General features: G+C 39.7%; 1 protein-coding gene across 2 annotated transcripts in view; it reads right to left on the reverse strand.

Annotated features, from left to right (window-relative positions):
- Nucleotides 1-19147, reverse strand: part of Pdss1 (decaprenyl diphosphate synthase subunit 1) — a 46980-nt gene that overhangs the window by 19919 nt on the left and 7914 nt on the right. Inside the window, exons 4-7 of one of the 2 annotated variants that reach the window (XR_006148406.1) lie at nt 15585-15715; nt 3501-3642; nt 737-848; nt 528-641 (exon numbers count right to left, since the gene is read on the reverse strand). Coding sequence is in view for 1 of the 2 variants with exons in the window: in XM_042686247.1 (XP_042542181.1) it covers nt 532-641; nt 737-848; nt 3501-3642; nt 15585-15715 (495 nt within the window). In the remaining variant the exon portion in view is untranslated. The remainder of the gene's footprint in view (nt 1-527; nt 642-736; nt 849-3500; nt 3643-15584; nt 15716-19147) is intronic. The other variant, XM_042686247.1, reaches the window with a different exon arrangement.

Genomic DNA, 19147 nt, shown 5'->3' on the forward strand with positions numbered 1-19147 from the left:
AGAGGAAAGGCCAGAGTCAAATGAGGAAAAACAGTTATGGTTTATATTCAATTTATATTTAAAAAATTATGGCTTATTTACAGATCATATAATAATTAGGAAGATCTATTATTTATGAAAAAAAAGTATAATTTAAGCCATTTTCTCCAGGTAAATATTTGAGAACACAGCACTCCATAACAAGGTGAAATGGCAGAAGTAGTAAGTGTAAAATCAATTGCAATAAAATGCTATCTGTTGTTCAGAATGTTATAGTTTGGAAATTCAACTGGGGAATACATTATAAAACTTATTTTGATTCATCTTTTGGGAGGAAAGATGAAAGAAAAACTAGTGTTTGTATATTAAAGACATCAGAAGTAAAACTTCAGCAATTATCTGTTGTTGAGAAATGCCATTCTTTCCTTATCAACCTTTTTGGGTTTTGAATAGTACTTTAAGGTTCTCCAATAAAGTATTTTCTAGGAGAATTAGCTACCAAGAAAGAGCTGTGGGTTTTTTTTAACCTGAAGAAAGACAGAACGTACATACTGCTTTACAACTGTTGGCTATGAGGCTTGCAGTCTTCTTGAAGGTCTTCTCAAGGTAGTGAGCGAATCTCTCATTCTCATTTTCTTTTGACCCTAGCTGAAGAAATTCACCTATAAAGAAGAAAAGGGTCACTTGAAATATAGCTTTACTCCTGGTTTAAATAAATACCAAGATTGAATTAAAAAAGAAATCAAAATTAACCTACCACGGACCAAATCTTCTATAACTTCAGTTAAAATAGATAAAACTGTTGTGTTTCCAATCCTTGCCAAAGCTACAGATGCTGCAGAAAGAATCAAATCTCCAGCAAGAACAGCCTAAAGGAAGGAATAAACTAAAGATTAAAAAACAAACAATCAAAAAAATAGAGCAATGGAGCCAACAATGAAGCAGACTTGTCAGACTACAGAACAGGAAGAAGAGTCATCTTGTAAATCCCCCCAACCTTTCCTTTTCCCAGCACTATTACATAACAATCACAGATCCAGCCATTGTTTGACCTGGACTAACTCACAAGATTATCTTGTTATATGCCAGTTTATGTATGTAGAAGTACTGCAGCTTACTCTCTAGCTTCAGCCCTCAACATGCCTACATGTCTAGCTGCATTAGACCATATCACCATACCCTTCCACTTACTGTTCCTTCTGCTCAAAAAGTCCTTGGATGGGGATGGGGTTCCATCCCATCATGGTCAAAGGAAGAAGAAAGTCCTTCTCTCTCTTCATTTAATAGAGCCGATCTGCATAATTAGCTTACCATTCCAGAAACATTTCCGATCTGGCAGTCTAATTAGATTGCTCATTTCTGGGCAAGCACTACACCTGAGTACACTGAGGCCATCCACTGCACTGTGGATATAATCTGTGAGGTCCTGTTTACCATATTCCTGGTGGGCATGAACTAGCTAGAATGTATAACACTCCAGAGCATAACACACTATTATTTTCCAGTGAGGATACACTAAGAAAACTATGTTCCAAGTTCAATGTTCTTTGCACTATTTCATATTTTCATTCCTAGACCCCCTTGCTCCAAATTTTTTTTCAGTGTTACAAGGCTAACCTAGAGCTTTTCCCCATACTTTACACCTTCAACCACAGAGCTCCATCTCCAGCCCAATAAATATTATCCTCATTATTAGGCGAGCAATACTTCCCAATCTTCTTCAGAGGGTGAGATATCTACCATCTATTAAACAAATAATTATAAATCAATTCATAATGGAACTATATACTATAATTAGACATACTATCTACACATCCACATTAATTGCCACAATAAAAGATGTGCATTAAATGTTATAAGTATTTTTACAGCAGTTGTAAATTTTGGTTGTTTTAATATATTTTCAACATAACTGTATTAGGTATTGCCTTTCTCCAGCATCTATCACATTGATGTTCAGTGTCTCAATGAATCACCATTTTAGAATATATGTATTATATAAACCATCTCATATAACTATATACATTCAATTCATAGACTATGATCTATATATTTACACACTTGTGTCCACCTATCTACTCTCTACACCATTAGCAGCTCAGAGCCTGAGATCCTTTGAGCCTTTATCGCTCTTTTCTCCTAGACCATGAATCCTAGAGGCCAAAAATACTTCCAGCACATGGAACTGAAGCAACAAGCTTCTGGAGGACTAGTGGTAAGGAGGGAAAGAGGAGCTGGGAACCCCGCCAGTGGGAACCAAGGCTCACAGTGGAGGCACTAAATCAAAATTTGGAGTGGTAATGTAGTGGTTGTGCATGAGGGGCAGAAAAGGGAGGGGACTGGCAGGGAGATTTGTGTTGGGCATCTTTCTCAAAGCTGAAGATAGGTGCAGGTAACTGTGGCAAGCATCTCCCTAAACCCGTACTCAGAACTCTGCTTCTGCTTCTTTCAGCAGAGGCAGACACATAGGCATTTGTCAAGGATAAGATCATAATTGGTTTTCTAAGTCTTCCTCTCTTGGTCCTGCCTGAACACAGTCACAGATTAAGTTATCCATGGCCTCTCCCAAATTAAATTCTATCCTCCTGTTATCATCATTCATATATATGTGTGTGTATAACATATATATGTAGACATATACATTATAGTATGTATAGAAAATTCGGTCTCTAAGACATAAAGCCTTTCAACTTAAAAATCGAAATGAAATGGATGGATTCTAATTCACATCAGTCATTCTCATTGAAGCAAAACCAGCATGTGAAAATAAGGACAATCAAAAGAGAGAACTGGATAAAATACCTGTGTGAACGGGGAGAAGGTGAGTTACTTTTGCATAAACTTTTGTTTGTCCTACTACGCAAGACTGGTAATGGAGGCAAATGGTGTGGATGAGTGCCCGTTCTCAGAAGGCCTATGCATCTCCGTTTTCATTTGTTCAATCTGAACCTTGTTATTCAATTTATAATTTATACATCCTCAAAAAAGTCTCTATTTTACACGTTCTTGGAATGCTAATTAAAAATATGGAAGTATGCTTTAAATATATATACAGGAACCAAAACTTACTATAGCTGTCTCTACTTAAAAATAAAATTTTCATAGAAGAGTATTCAAGTAATCCTCTAAGATTTTCCTTTTTATCTTTTAATTTTATTTATTTGCCTAACACTCTTGTACACACAATGAATCAACAGTTATGTAATATAATTATACAATTTTAATATGAACCCAAAAGTAAAATGTACGATTCCTCATGAAATATACTTGTTTAGATCCACATTAAAGTCCTTTTCTTGTAAGCAAAAGAATTCAGAAAGACTAATAAATTTATTATTCTATAGTACCTTATACTGTCTATCAAAGATATAAATACTGAAGTGACATAAATTCTTTGGCATTTAGAAGACCACAGTTGAGTAAGAATGTTTCATTCAATGATACAAATCTGAAAAGTAAATGTGATCCCTAAAGCATGTGATTTGGCAAAGATCTGTTAAAAACTAAAAGAAACTCCATACCTTTTTTTCTCCCCAGATGTTATTAACTGTATGTTTTCCTCTTCGAGATCTTGCATTGTCAATAACGTCGTCGTGAACCAGACTAGCAGTGTGGATCATTTCTGTAATTAAGGCTATGGAGCGCTGGTTGGCTTGCATATCTCTAATTAACAGAAAGCAATGCTTTTTAACAGAGACGCCGCCTAGAACCTTCTCAGCAATCATCTTGTGAAAACTGGACATCGGATCTAGGACAAAGAATTTTATTTCTCTAAGAGAAACTGTATTAAAAACATTGGCTTCCTTTCAGTGCCATTTCTACCCTTTGGAGAACACTGTAAAAATGCACAAGACCCTGCCAAGACTCTACTTCTACTGGACATTAGGAAGTAGAAGCTCAGTTACAAAACAAAACAAAACAAAACAGTATACATTGCAGGAGTCTGGCCATTGGGTTAAAGAAACTTTATGCCCTATGAATACTATCTCCTAGTGTTTGGAGCATGTTGGGCTGGGGTCTGAGTTTATAATTAGGTTACAATTAAATTTCTGGGTTGTATAGGAAAAGACAGGTATAAAATGTTTTACCGAGGAGTGAAGAAGATGGATCATACATGCTTAAACATGTATGATTACAGCATAATGAAACCCACAGAACACTGAAAAACTGAGGAGGGCAGAAAGCAATGGGAATAAAGTGGAAGAAGGTGAATTTATTCAAAGTGCACTATGTACATGTATCGAAATAGCACAATGAAACTCCCTCATATTACAAATACATGTTAACTCAAAAAACAAAGGACCAACGGCCACTATGCTCAAGTCTTTTACTCTATCTTAAAATGAATGTTGAGTATGACATCAATAACCAAGACAGTGTAAATATTCTTCCAAGTCATACGTAACCTTACATTGGAAATCTTAACTTATTTTTTTTTGGGTCCAGTCGTGGGGCCAGAACTCTGGGCCTGGGCGCTGTCCCTCAGCTCTTCAGCTCAAGGCTAGCACTCTATCACTTGAGCCACAACGCCACTTCTGGCTTTTTTCTTTTGCTTATATGGTGCTGAGGAATCGAACCCAGGGCCTCTGGCATGCAAGGCAAGCACCCTATCACTGAGCCACCTTCCCAGCCCCGGAAATCTTAACTTTTATTTCCAGATTTAACACAAATTGTAGAACAAGCACTTTCAAAATAATACACTGATGTGAGTTTTACAGTTAAAAGGAAATGCTCTCACTTGTTTTTGAGACAGGATCTTGCTTTCTAGGCTCAAATGCCTGGGCCTAAACAACTCTTTTCCCTTAACCCCTCAAGTAGGTGGGACTATAACCTTTTGCATTGCACCCAACTCCCAATTCTTTCTTCCTTCCCCCTTCCTTCCCTCCTTCCTTCCTTTCCTTTCCTTTCCCTTCCTTCCTTCCTTCCTTCCTTCCTTCCTTTCTGTGGCTGGTCCTGGGGCTTGAACTCAAGGTCTGGGTGCTGTCTCTGAGCTTTTGTGCTCAAGGCTAGTGCTTTACTGCTTGAGCCAAAGCTCCATTTCTGGCTTTATTGGGCTGGGGGTATGATTCATTGGAGGTAAGCATTTCCTGCCCAGGCTGGTTTGGAACTGCAGTCCTCAGTAGCTAGAATTATAGGTGTGTGTTTCTGGCACCTGGCTTCCAGTTTCTTTCTTAATCAGAGTCATTATCACTATCACCATCTACTGGAATTAAAAAAAAAACAAAACTGAATTTCAATAAAACATGACTAGAGAAATAGCCTAAAACTAAAACCAACATCATCAAATACTTCAAGGCTTACTTTTAATTCCTTCAGGTTGTATTCTTAAGAGGGGAAGAAATAGAGAGTCCCAGTTAAATGACTTTTTTTTTCCTTAAAAAAAAAAAATCCAATCTGGCCAGGTACTGGTGGCTCACATCTATAATCCTACTCAGTAGACTGAGTCTGAGGATCATGGTTTGAAGCCAGCCCAGGCAGGAATGTCTTATCTTATCTCAACTAAACTACCAAAAAAGATGGAAGTAGAGCTTTGGCTCAAGTGGTAGAACGCTAGCCCTAAGTTATAAAAGCTCAGGGTCAGAGCCTAAGCCCTAGGACCCACTCCAAAAAACCCCCAAAACAAAACAAAAAACTCACAAAAACAAATCTGAACATCTGCACTCTAATTCCCCAGACCCAGAAGATAATAAAAATAAAGAAAACTATATAGTAGGTATAGGCATTTAACTACAGGTACTAAACCAGGATGTCAATATCTTTTGATCCTACTTTAAAAATAACTTAAGGAAAAATTTAAAAAAATTTAAAACATTATGCTCTGCTAGTGCTTTTTACCCAAGGTCTTAAAATAAACCAGAATGTTCTAATTGCTTTCCTAGGAATCAAATGGCTGCTCATTACTTGTTAATATTTTATAATTAACAGCAACAGTGTTTTGTTTGTTTTTGCCAGTCCTGGGCTTGAACTCAGGGCCTGGGCACTGTCCCTGAGCTTCTTTTGATCAAGGTTAGCACTCTACCACTTGAGCCACAGCCCCACTTCAGGCTTTTTCTGTTAATGTCGTACTGAGGAATCGAACCCAGGGGTTCATGCATGCTAGGCAAGCACTCTATCACTAAGCCATATTCCTAGCCCCAGTTTTTGTTTTTGTTTGTAGTGGTAGGGATTGAATCCCGGACCTGACACATGGTAGGTAAGTGCTTTAGTACTTGAGCCACACTCCTGGCCCAATGAAACAGGGCTGTGTGTGTGTTTGCCGATGGTGAAATAGAGCTTGAACTCAGAGCTCAGCTTTTACTCTCACAGCTGGCTTTCTACCACCTGTGCCACACCTCTGCTCCAATGTTTTGCATCTCTGACCAGCTACTTTGCAGATTAAATGGAGACAGTCTTAAGGACTTCTCTGCCCAGTCTGGCTTCAAATTGTGATTCTCAGATCTCAGCCTTCTGAGTAGGTAGGATTACAAGCCTGAGACATGCCACTAGTGACCAGCTCAATATAACAGCTCTTAACAGATCTACAATAGACTCTTTCCATGGAAAAAGAGGTAATGCAAAAGCAAAGGAATATAGGGAAAAATCACTACACCCAACTGCTTTAGTGATGTTGGCCATGTGCTCAGCATTAGTGTGTGGTTAGCAGGTGTCAGGCCCTGGGCTCAATCCCCAGCAACAAGACAAAACAGTAACAAACCACTTGAGGAAAGAGAAAACAGAAGTTCAGATGGCTTACAGGAACTTTCTCTGAAACCCTCAGTGAGATGTCAGGTAAATTTACTAGGCACCATTTTCTCTGAGCTGAATTCACCAGAAAAGATACTTTCACAACAGTTGATTTTTAAATATAAAGGCTATACTTAAGAGTATTTTGTGGGGCTGGGAAGGTGGCTCAGTGGTAGAGCGCTTGCCTTGCATGCATGAGGCCCTGGGTTCGATTCCTCAGCACCACATAAGCAAAAAGAAAAAAGCCGGAAGTGGTGCTGTGGCTCAAGTAGTAGAGTGCTAGCCTTAAGCTGAAGAGCTGAGGGACAGCGCCCAGGCCCAGAGTTCAGGCCCCATGACCAGACCCCCCCCACCCCCCAAAAAAAAGAGTATTTTGTGAACTGTATTTGTTGTTGCTGTCATTGTTGGTTGTAGGACTTGAATTCAGGGCATGAGCACTGTGCCTGAGCCTCTTTGTGCTCAAGGCTAGCATTCTACCACTTGAGCCACCGTGCTACTTCTGGTTGGTTAATTGGAGATAAGAATCTCCTGGGCACTATTCTGCCTAGATTTGCTCTGAACCACAATCCTCAGATTTCAACCTCCTGAGATTTTAACAGGCATGAGCCTATAGTGCCTGGCCACAAGTGGATTTTAGTGTAATAAAATACACACCTCTTACTAACTAGTAGTACAACCTTCCTTAAAACAACTGCCAAGGAGCTGGGAATGTAGGTTAGTGATAGAGCGCTTGCCTAGCATGCATGAAGCCATGGGTTCAATTCCTCAGTACCACATACACAGAAAAAGCCAGAAGTGGTACTGTGGCTCAAGCTGTAGAAAGCTAGCCTTGAGCAAAAGAAGCTCAGGGACAGTGCCCAGGCCCTGAGTTCAAGCCCCAGGACTGGCAAAAAAAAAAAAAACAAAAAACCAAGAAGCAAAACTGCCAAAGCCTCTGATTTTCTCATGCATTTCTAAGTTGGACACCAGCTCTAAAGTTACTAGTTATGTCAGTAGACAGGCTCGAGCAGGCTCATTTTATTTGAATTTATTAAAATGAAGACTTCTTAAAATATTTGAAGGTAGGCATGGTGCTTATAATCCTAACACTCAGGATACTGAAGTAGGGTCAAGAGTTTGAGGCGAGCCTGGGCTACATAGAGACATCCTATTGCAAAAAATACATATTTTTAAATTTCAGATTTATATGCATATAAAAATGCCATCATTGCTTGGTTTAATTACTGATGAAATCAGGATTCCTTCTTAGAATGCTATTTGGCACTGTGACATAGCTTCTACATTCAATACACATCATATTTCAGATGATTTATATTTTATGATGTTTTTTCCCCCTATAAAACTAGGTTTTAGCATGTATCAATTTATACTTTGTTATCTCTAACACAGTATCACAGTGGGATAGATGACCAAATTTACAGATTACAGAAAATGTTCACACTATTTAAGATGCTATCTTTAAAGTACCAAACTGAGTCATGACTCTAAGAAACTGGGCACCATGCCCACTTCCTGCTGTGAAATAGCTGCCATACCTTCCTGGTTCTTCTGAGAAGTGACAGGCAAGGAAGCACCGTCTCCCAGGAGAGGTGACAGGCAAGCAAGAAGCTATCTTGGTAGCTGGCTACGTCTTCTTTATACTGTGATTCAGAAATGACTTAAGGCACTTGCTCTCATTAGATTAAAAAATGTTTACAGTAATTTCTAACATAAAAACATATGAAATAGGCTGGGAATATGGCTTAGTGGTAGAATGTTTAATTCCTCAGTACTACATACACAGAAAAGGCTGGAAGTGGCGCTGCGGCTCAAGTGGTAGAGTGCTAGCCTTGAGCAAAAGAAACTCAGGGACAGTGCCCAGGCCTTGAGTTCAAGCCCCAGGACTGTCAAAAAAAAAAAAAGATGAAATATAACACAAACCCTTCATCTAGCTTACATGTGGCTTTTATTAATTAAGTAATTAATTAGGTAGAGTCTCAATATTTTGCCCAAGTTGTCCCTGAACTCCTAGAGCTAAATAAAATCTCCCACTTTAGCCTCTTGAATAACATGTACCACAACACTTGGCTTACATTTCACTTAAAATTTTTTTTTCCTCCATCCATACTAATACATTATATAAAACCTTAAACTAATTATAATTATACCTATAGTGTGAGGAGATGCTAAAAATATCACTATCAAAGATGCCTTTAAGCTGGCGATGGCAGAGTATAACTAATGCTAGAACTTGAATGGCTAAAGGAGGATTCCAAGTTTGAGATCAGCCTGGCCTCAACAATGAGATACTGTCTCAAAATAAAATAGATCAACACAAAAGATGCCATCAATTTAAATGCCAGCATAGGATACAGGATGTGAAATCCAACCACTGTCCTTGGTCATTCTCTACTCTCCTTCATAAACCTAAATAAACACACCAGGCTCAGAGTACAGTCTCTCTTTTTTGGTAAACATGGTATTTTTCTTTAAGGCCTGATAGTAACACTCAGATTCATTAGCAGTTTAAATATCAAATGGTGTGAAAAAAAAAAAAGCAGTGACTCCTGAACATTTTCAGATTTACCTCCAGATAAAATGGATGCCTACAAGGATGCATCATAAATGATGCAGGGCTCACACAATCATTTTCTTGCCACTGAAGCACTTCAGTGATCCCTGAACTATCCACTCGCAACCCATCGTGAGATCCTTGATCTGTAACTTCTCCAGGCTGGTTCTGTAGACAGCTTTCTCCCCTGCATGCAGGGGACTACAGAAAAATGCAGCATTCTGTTTGTCAAACAGGTCACAATTAGTGAAAATATAGAAGTTCATTCTTTTGTGGGTAGGTCAGCCTCATCCTGGTACCTGAACAACTTCCACAAACCTTTTAGCCCACTGACTCTCAGAAATGATGTTATACTTGAACTCACCAAAGCAATGCATGGCCATCTTCTCATCAAAATCTCCTCCACCTTAGTGAGTATCCCTTACTGTAGACTTTACTTCAAAGATCCATTTTAATAGGGAGTATGGACACATCAAAAGTGCCATCTCTTGGTTAAAGATAAAAATAATTCTTTTGGCACCAACCTTCTTAAACAATAGCAGCTGTAGCTGGCTCACGGTTTGGCAAGAGCTCTTGAATTGTTAGTGTCCGGGCCTTAAAATCATTAAAGTGAGCTGGTGCTGTAACAGCTGTTTTGTTACATCTTCCCAAAGTAAGCTTTTATAAACTCTTTTGGTTTCGTAGGAACCATTACAGTTGCGTCCTGAGAGTGTAAGATTTTTTTTTTTTTTAATTATCAAATGTGAAAAGAGCTTTGACTATTTAGTCACTAAACCCAGCTTTGAAAACTGGATCAGTAAGACCCAATGTAACCTGATCGAAAATCAAAATCAATAGAGCGGCATGCAGCATTTGGGCATTCCTGTTATCCAGTATGGTAGAGGTAATCATGTTCCACTTATCAGCTTCATACAGGAATAGAGAGAGCTAGAGCCAACCAACTATTGTGGTAACCAGTGGGTCCATTCAATGAGGCTGCTGAGAAGGATAGCTTTGGGGAAAGATATAGAAATATCTGTGCTGAACTGAATGAGTAAACAGATTTTATAAAATGTATAGAGTATTACAACAAAAAATAAAACTCCTACCTTTTTTATGATGCTCAGGATGATTTCAAAAGTTCTGATATAACCTTATTTTGATCTGGATTCTATAATAAAATTAAGTCCTAGCCTATAGTTTGGGTTTTGCCAAACTCTAAAACTGAATGTTAGGTTCTCGGTGAAGCAGAAGACAAGCTATTTACTCAGGGGTTCCTTGGGATCAAAACCTGAGGAGAGGGTGAAAAAAACAGGAATGCAATGCAGACCTATTGACAGAATGACATCTAAGTGTGCTCTTCAGAAAGTCCTTTAACAGTCTCTGGACATGGGTATCTCAAGAAAATACACAGCCCATGTTGTAGGAGTTCTTTGTAGCAGAGACACTCTTTAAATGGGGCTAAGAACTAAATGGCAATGATTACCATTTGGTATGGCACTTGATGCAGAGTGCTTCACTGATATTCCTCTTAGAAGATACAACTCTGTTTACATTTCAAATATGAACCATCTAATGTATGTAATTCCTATTTCATTCTCTGGAGTGTAGTGGTTATTAGGATATAAAGTGTTTCAACTTCAGGAATATACAGTTTCCAGGGATACCTATCCCTAGAAAAAAATCCAAATTACACAAAAAATTTGCATACAATTTCAATTCTTCAAAGAAGTCTATAACTCCCCAGGGACCTAGATTAAGAATTTCCAGCAAAGACATCTAGCAGAAAACATTTAATTGGATAACTAAAACAACTTCATGAAGGAAAAAGAATTTAAGACTACCTTTTCTATTGTTTTCTAATATCTCTATGATTACTTTTAGCCTATATAACATACACCTCCGAAGCAAGAAGATGGTGTCCAATAAGCCTTATAAAAACACTTAAACTCTGTTTGTCAAGGGACAGAGGGTCTCTTGTGTGTTATCATCAGTGAACATGTGAAGCAAAGCAACAGGTCCTGTGTCACTTGGGAAAGAGGATTCTCTGGTGGCAATCACTAAAAGTATGTGATACTACTAAAGGATCTTTACTGTCTTTTTTCCCCCATATTGTTGTAAATTTTTCCCAAGCAAATCACAAGTGACTTACCCCTCCAGAAACTCCCTGCCTCTTCTTTTAAATGTCACAGGTAGGGGCTGGGAAGGTGGCTCAGCGGTAGAGCGCTTGCCTTGCATGCTTGAGGCCCTGGGTTCGATTCCTCAGCACCACATAAGCAAAAAGAAAAAAGCCGGAAGTGGCACGGTGGCTCCAGTGGTAGAGTGCTAGCCTTGAGCAGAAGAGCTGAGGGACAGCGCCCAGGCCCAGAGTTCAGGCCCCACGACCAGACCCCTCCCCCCCCCAAAAATTAAATGTAACAGGTAGAAGAGCTAGATATTTAGCACACCGAAGGCCTGATCCAAAAGTATGCTTAAGAAGTAGTTATCAGCTAAGTGCCAGTGACTCATACCTATGATCCTAGCTACTCATAAGGCTGAGATCTGAGGATCATGGTTCAAAGATAGCCCAAGCGGAAAGTCTGTATCTGCAATTAACCACCAAAACGCCAGAACTGGAAGTGTGGCTCAATGGGACAATGTTAAGGGATAGCACCTAGTAGTTGAGTTCAAGCCCCAGTACCAGTACCACAAACAAAAAACAAAGAAAGGAAGAAACTTAAATATACTCCAGCTGGGCACTTGGTGGGTCACACCTGTAATCCTAGCTACTCAGGAAGCTGAGATGAGGATCACAGGGAAGGAAAATTCATGAAACAATTATCTCCAATTACCCAGCAAAAAGCTTGAGAGGAGCTGTAGCTCAAGCAGTAGAGTATAAGCCTTAAGTGAAAAAGCCAAGCAAGAACATGAGGGGCTGAGTTCAAGCACTAGTGTTGGCAGGAAAAACAAAACAAAACAAAACTGAGGAGGGAAGGGATAGTAGGGAAAAAACAAGGGGGTCCCAACGCTCGACAGGAAATGTACTCATTACCTTACTCATATAACTGTAACCCCTCTGTACAGTATCTTTACAATTAAAAAAAAAATTTTTTTTAAGAGAAAAAGAAAAAGAACTAAATATTGTCAAGAAGTTAGGACTTTCAGAGTAATGCTGGCAGGGTGCTAGCACACCCAAAAGCAAGGTACAATCAAGACTCAGATTCAATAGCTGAACACTGCCTTTGTCCTAGTGCTTTCATAAGCTCTCCTCTTTTCCAACCTGGGAAAATGAACCTGCAGCTCAGATGCAATACTGAGTTTGAGAAGCAATATTGAACTTACTTTTTAAACTCACAACACTTTTCTGTTATATTCTTCTATGTTACCTACAACCAAGAGATTATGCAACTTCAATAAGACAAAGTAGAAAATAAAACAAAACTTTCAACTATGGGGATAATGGCTGGTAGAATTTTAGGCAGCGAAGAACATGTTCCTTCTCATGTTTCCTCTGTAGGTAATAAACTGTTCTAAACATTAGCCTGAAGTTAAAAATATGTACTTTCAAGATAGGTGCTGGTGGCTCATGCCTGTAATCCCACCTACTCAGGAGGCTGAGATCTGAGGATCGTGGTTAGAAGCTAGTCTGGGCAGAAAAGTCCAGGAGACTCTTACCTCCAATTAACCAGCAAAAAGCCAGAGTGGTGCTGTGGCTCAAGTGGTAGAGCACTAGACGAGCACAAAAGCTCAGGACAGCACCCAGGCCAGGAGATCAAGCCTCAGAACAAGCGCAAACACACATATCAAAATAAACAAAAAATACAAACCTCTGGATCAGTGACTTTTGCTTTTCAAAGGACATTTAGGAAAGTCTGAGGGTATTTTTCGTTGCAATCACCTGAAGGGTATTGTGAATAGAAGCCAAGGATACTGCTAAACATCCTGTAATACATGGCCCACCCTGTCCCTCATATCAAGAGTGATCTGTCCTAAAATGTCAGTGGTGCTGAGGCTGAGAAACTCTACTATAGGTCCTATGAAGATGTATTTCAAATTTGGTTTAGAGGAAGCACTTCTGCTGCTTGATTTTTCTGGAACAGTAAAAGTGATCTGGATGATGGGAAAAAGGCCACTGCCAGAGATTTCACTGCTTGCTTGAAATATCCTGTAAGCTCTTTGAAAATCTCAGCTGAAGTGAAAGCCAACTCTGAGCAAGGTGTGATATGCTGGGCCCAAAAGGCACCGCTCCGGATACAAAAGGCTTTGGGTGGAGATAGCATTTGTGAGAAATAATATCAAATGCTCATTCTTACTTTAGTACTTACATTAAAATCAGTACTGGAAAATCTTAGGCATTCCTTAAAAGTACTATCTATTGAGGAAAGAGAAAACACTGGGGAATCTGTCAGTACAATAGATTATAGAGTATAATTACAAATATATTTTGGCAATGTGGCCGAATTTGAAAACATTGACAGATAAAATAGAACACAAAAGCAATGAATGATGGAAGACAAGAAAGGAAGGGAAGAAGAATGAGAAAAAGGAATGAAAAAAGGCAATGAAGAAACTTTTCAAGGCTTTCTTTCTTTCCTTCTGTTTTTGTTGGTCATGGGGCTTGAACTCTGGGCTGGGCGCTGTCCCTCAGCTCTTCAGCTCAAGGCTAATGCTCTACCACTAGAGTCACAATGCCACTTCCGATTTTCTGAGTGGTTTATAGGAGATAAGAGTCTTACAGGCTTTCCTGCCCAGGCTGGCTTTGAACTGTGATCCTCAGATCTCAGCCTCCTGAGTAGTTAGGATTACAAGGTGTGAGCCACCGGTGCCCAGTTTTTTGCTTTTGTTTTTTTTTTTTGTGGTGGTCCTCCGTGCTGTCCCTGAGCTTTTGTGCTCAAGGCTAGCACTCTATTATTTGAGTCATAGCTCCACTTCAGCTTTTTTTATTGGGGTGGGGTGGGGGAGGAAGATGTTTAATTGAAGAGTCTCACAACCTTTCCTGAATTTGATCCTCAGATCTCAGACCCGAGTAGCTAGGATTATAGGCATGAGTCACAGGCACCAGGCAGAAATTTTCTTTAATATAAAAACAATGTAGTTATTTTAATATTTAAAATTTTTATCTATATTCAAAAGATAAAATTTGAAGATTATCAGTCAAAATGTCTTCTTCAAAATATTTTTTTTCTTGTTCAGGAGGCTGAGACCTAAGGAATGTGATTTGGAACCAGCCAGGTAGGAAAGTCCTACAGACTCTTGTTTCCAATTAACTAGCAAAAAGCCAGAAGAAGAGATCTGGCTCAAGTGATAGAATATCAGTGTTGAGTAAAACCCCTAAGTTCAAGTACCACTCCTAGCATCAAAAAAATAAAATAAAAAAATAAAATAAAATAAAGGAAAAAAAAGAATAAAAAGATTTCTCTTCTGCACAATTCAGAAGGCTACAGGAAGCCAGGTGATCCAGGATATGACTGCCCAGGTTGACAAGCTCAATTTTACAATAATCAACCTTTGGACTGTCCATATGTATAATGATAAAAGGTGTATTCATTTACCCTGGTATTCTTTATACTTTACAATGAGAAAAATAAGTCTGGCTTTAACCTAAGATGTTTACTGGTAGTTATAGTTGATTTACATGAGGTGTTAAAAAGTCTGCCAAGGAAGATGTCAGATTAGACTTTAAAGTGACAGTAGTAATTCAGTATCAGGCTCTATACATTGCAAAGTCAATTTTTTTTTGTTGGTCATGGGGCTTGAACTCTGGGCCTGAGACCTGTCCCTTAGCTCTTCAGCTCACCAGCTACAGCACCACTTCTGGCTTTCTGGTGGTTTATTGTAGATAAGAGTTTCATGGCCTTTCCTGCCTGGGCTGGCTTTGAACCTTGATCCTCAGATCTCAGGTTCCTGAGTAGCTAGGATTATAGGTGTTAGCCACCAGTGCCCAGCTTGCAAAGTGAATTTTTGATAGATTCTTCTCCTTCTACTTTTTATGATATGACAGAGTTGAACTCAGGGCAGAAGCTCTATCACTTGTGCCCATACTACCAGCTCATTTTGCTTTGGTTATTTTTGAGATACAGACTTAAATTTATGCTCAGGCTGGATTAGATCATATCCTATTTACATTTCCCATATAGCTGATGATGACAGATGCATACCACCATGCCCAGTTTTTAACGTATGGACCTTTTTTTGCTCAGACTGGCCTCAAACCTCTATCTTCCTGATTTTCACCTCCTCAATAGCTAGCATTATAGGTGTGAGCCACCATGCCCAGCCTAGAGCTTACTTATTAAATGGAAATTTAACAGTTCAGTTTGGGAAGGAAAACTTCTCAAATGAAAAATCAGAGGTGTGAAAATAAGTAACTCACCGTGAGTTATTATGATGAATATTACAAGCTCGAGCCATTAGCACCACGATAATTGGTCGGAAGCCTTTGCCTTTTCCATCAAAGTAGTACTCAGACATTTCCTTAAGTTCTGTGGTAGATACGAAGACTTCCTAAAATAAAGTTTCTTTTTTGTCACATGACATCACAATTGCATAGAAAATCAACATTTCTTTTCCTTTTTTTTTTTTGCCAGTACTAGGGTTTGTACTCAGTGTTTTGTACTTTCTTGGATTGCTTGCTAGGATGGTGCTCTATTCCTTGAGCCTCACCTCCAGCCAGGCTTTCTGCTAGCTAACTGCCTGGGCTGTCTGTGAACTACAATCCTCTGGATCTTGCCTCCTGAACAGCCAGAATTATTAGGTTTGATTTAAGCTTATTCAACTCAATTGAGAAATTTAACATTCAGCTGGACAAGGCTCCCAACACTGTATGACCATAAATTTGACTGCCCCACAGGGCAGACAGCCATTGGCTCAGCCCCCTAAACCACCAGATGCCAGTGGCTCACACGTAAATCCTAATTACTTAGGAGGCAGAGATCTGAGAGACTCTTATTTCCAATTAACTAGCAAAAATCTGGAAATGGCTCAAATAGTAGAGTACCAGCTGTGAGTGAAAAACGTCAAACTAGAGTATAAGACTCTGAGTTCAAAACCTAGTACCAGCAGCGCATGCATATGCATACACACAAGCATGCATGTGGCCTCAAGGATAAAGCTGGTACTATACCACCTGTTCCATGGACAGCATCAGACACCAAGTAACTCCAACAGAGATGGGAGAAAGCACAAAGGGACCCAGCAATTCTGAGCTAGTGACAGCTGTACAGAGAAAGATACCAGGGCTGGGGAGAAGATTGCAGGAAAGGAGTAAGATATGGAGAATGTGGGCGTCTATGAAGTAGGTCACATTGTATTGCTCAAGGGAGATGGCAATGCTGTGTATCAAGGACAGGAAGACAGACAAGATGGCACTAGGGAGAAAAGCATGGGGTCAGTACCCCTGGCCACCTCTTTATTTGGCAGAAGATATTTCAAAAGTTCACAGAAGAAATGTATATATAACATGGATTGCCTGATTGCAAAGGAGCTTACCAATGAGTTGAGGAGATAAATATCTAAAAAATGTAAGGTGTTAATGGATAATACAGGAGTAACTTGAACAAGAAAACTTCTGTACAATTCCAAAGGTCACAGGAAGGCAGGCAATCCAGAACATGTGCATGGCTGCACAGAAAGGCACAGTTTAACTTTAGAACAACTACCTTTGGACTAAATGTTCATGAATATAACGATCAAATGCACCTTCATGCACACACTCGATATTCTTGGCTTCCTAGTGAGAAAAATAAATTTGGCTTCAGAGGAGCCAAAGGAAGATTAGCAGGGTTTTGATTTGTAAGGAGCAGAGAGGCCATTTCCTAGGGGCCTGTTTGTTGTATCTACCAATGGGGAACCAGTCTTGAGAGCCAGCAGGTCCCTCATTAAGGTACTAGATTTCAGAAATGGTGCCAAGCATTGTGAAAAAAGGCAGAGGTCACAAAGATAAGACGACCACTGCCCACAAGAAGCCCTAGGCCTATCAGGGGTGGGGAATGGCTCAGGGCTGGTGAAATCATTTGGTCTGGCCCTGTCAAGATAACCACAGGTGTGACTCAGAATTGGGCCTTAAGATGATGTCATCAATATCCAAATGGTCCTTGGCAGAAAGAAGGCTCTCTACCCCTGGTCTAGTTGGAGAGAAGTAAACAAGAAGTGCAGTTCAAGGAGGTAAAGGCAGTGACCCTGGGAGTACAGAGCCAAAGCTACTGTCTCGGACTGTGAAAGCAGTAATTACAGCAAGAAGTAGTCTGACTACACAGAGTTGAAGGGTGTGAGGGAAAAGGAAGCTGACAACTGGAAGATATTTCCTGGGTGATACCTTTAATGGCCAGGGCAATGGGGTGGGGGCAGTGTTAGTTCGTGAGGGAAAAGGAGTTTCAAGCATGTTAAGAGTGTCATGGACACTCCTACAGTTGCTTACTTCATGTTTAGGAAACACAATCAAATCTGAAGTAGAGATACTACTTATGAGTCCTAAGTACACATATGAATAAATATATAAATAGGTAGGTATGGTGGCCCACAGTTATGATCCCACAATTTAGGAGGCTGAGAAAAGAGAATCTAAAGTTCAAAGTCAGCCTGGGCTATATAAAGACTCTGTCAAAAAAAAAAAGACATATATAAATATGTAGAGGGCATAGAGAGATAAAGTGGCCAACTGAACCCCTAACAATGGGGTAAAGAGATTGAGGAACCCAAGAAGCAAACTGAGGAATAGCCTAAAGGATTTGGTATACAAGGAACATGGAAGCCAAGGGAACAATTTCAAGGAAGGGGTGTCAACATCATGCATTGCTGAAAAAAAAAAATCAAGAAAGATGAAAACAGGAAGGGTTCATTGGATTTAGTAAAAAGCAATTTCAGAGAAGGCTGAGATGGTAAATATGAAAGGTAAGAGTTGGGGGCTGGTGGCTCACGCCTGGAATCCTAGCTACTCAGGAGGCTGAGATCTGAAGATTTCATGCCAGCCCAGGCATGAAAGTCTGTGAGACACTTATCTCCAATAAACCACTCAGAAAATTGGAAGTGGAGCTATGGGTCAAGTGGTAGAGTGCTAGCCTTGAGCTGAGGGACAGCACCCAGGCAGATTTCAAGCCCCACAACTGACATAAATAAATAAATAAATAAATAAATAAATAAATAAATAAATAAGAGTAAGCCTGTGGGTCAAAGTCACATATAGTGGTATTTGTCTGTAGTCGTAGTTACTTGGGAAGCAGAACAGTAGGATCAGCATTCTGAGGCCAGTCCAAGCAATTAAAGACTATCTCAAAAGCAAAATAAAAACAAAGGACTGGGGGCACAGACTACCCCAAGAAGGAAGAGGACACTGGTGTGCTGGAGGCTGGAGAAAGGGAGGCAAGTACATACAGGTGTGGACGAAGCCGGAGCCTAAGAAGTTCTTCCTTCAAGACCCTTACTAGGTCCACTAAATAGCAAGTGGTGGGCTCAGATCAGTGACAAAGTGCTGGCTTAATATGTGGGAAACGAAAAGGAAGTGTTGCCTCCGTGAGGCTGAGAGCCAGTGAGTTGAAAACCTGGAATAAAGTCGAAACTGAGTTGGGAAGGAAGTAGATAAAGGGAATGTAGACATTTTTGATGTAGGATTTAATTTAATAAATGCGTAATTTTCTTTGGTAGTACTGAATTTGCTTGATATATACTTTAAAACTTGAGCCCTTTTTGATATAGCTATTTTTGGAATAGGCTCTCACTTTTCTGCAAGAGCCAGCCTAGATCATAATTCTCCTGTTTTCATTTCCTGTAGAAGCCGAGATGACAGGAGTACACCACTACGTTTTTGCGCAGACTGGCTTGGAACTGTGATCTTCCTAATTTCTGTCTCCTGAATATCTGGGAAGACAAGTATGTACCATCACAACCAGCTACTTATTGAGATGGGGTCTGACAAATTTTTGCCTGGGCTGGCCTCGAATC

The sequence above is a fragment of the Dipodomys spectabilis genome, unplaced genomic scaffold, assembly GCF_019054845.1.
Source record: "Dipodomys spectabilis isolate Male_0828 unplaced genomic scaffold, ASM1905484v1 ptg000096l, whole genome shotgun sequence".
Taxonomy (NCBI): Eukaryota; Metazoa; Chordata; class Mammalia; order Rodentia; family Heteromyidae; genus Dipodomys; species Dipodomys spectabilis.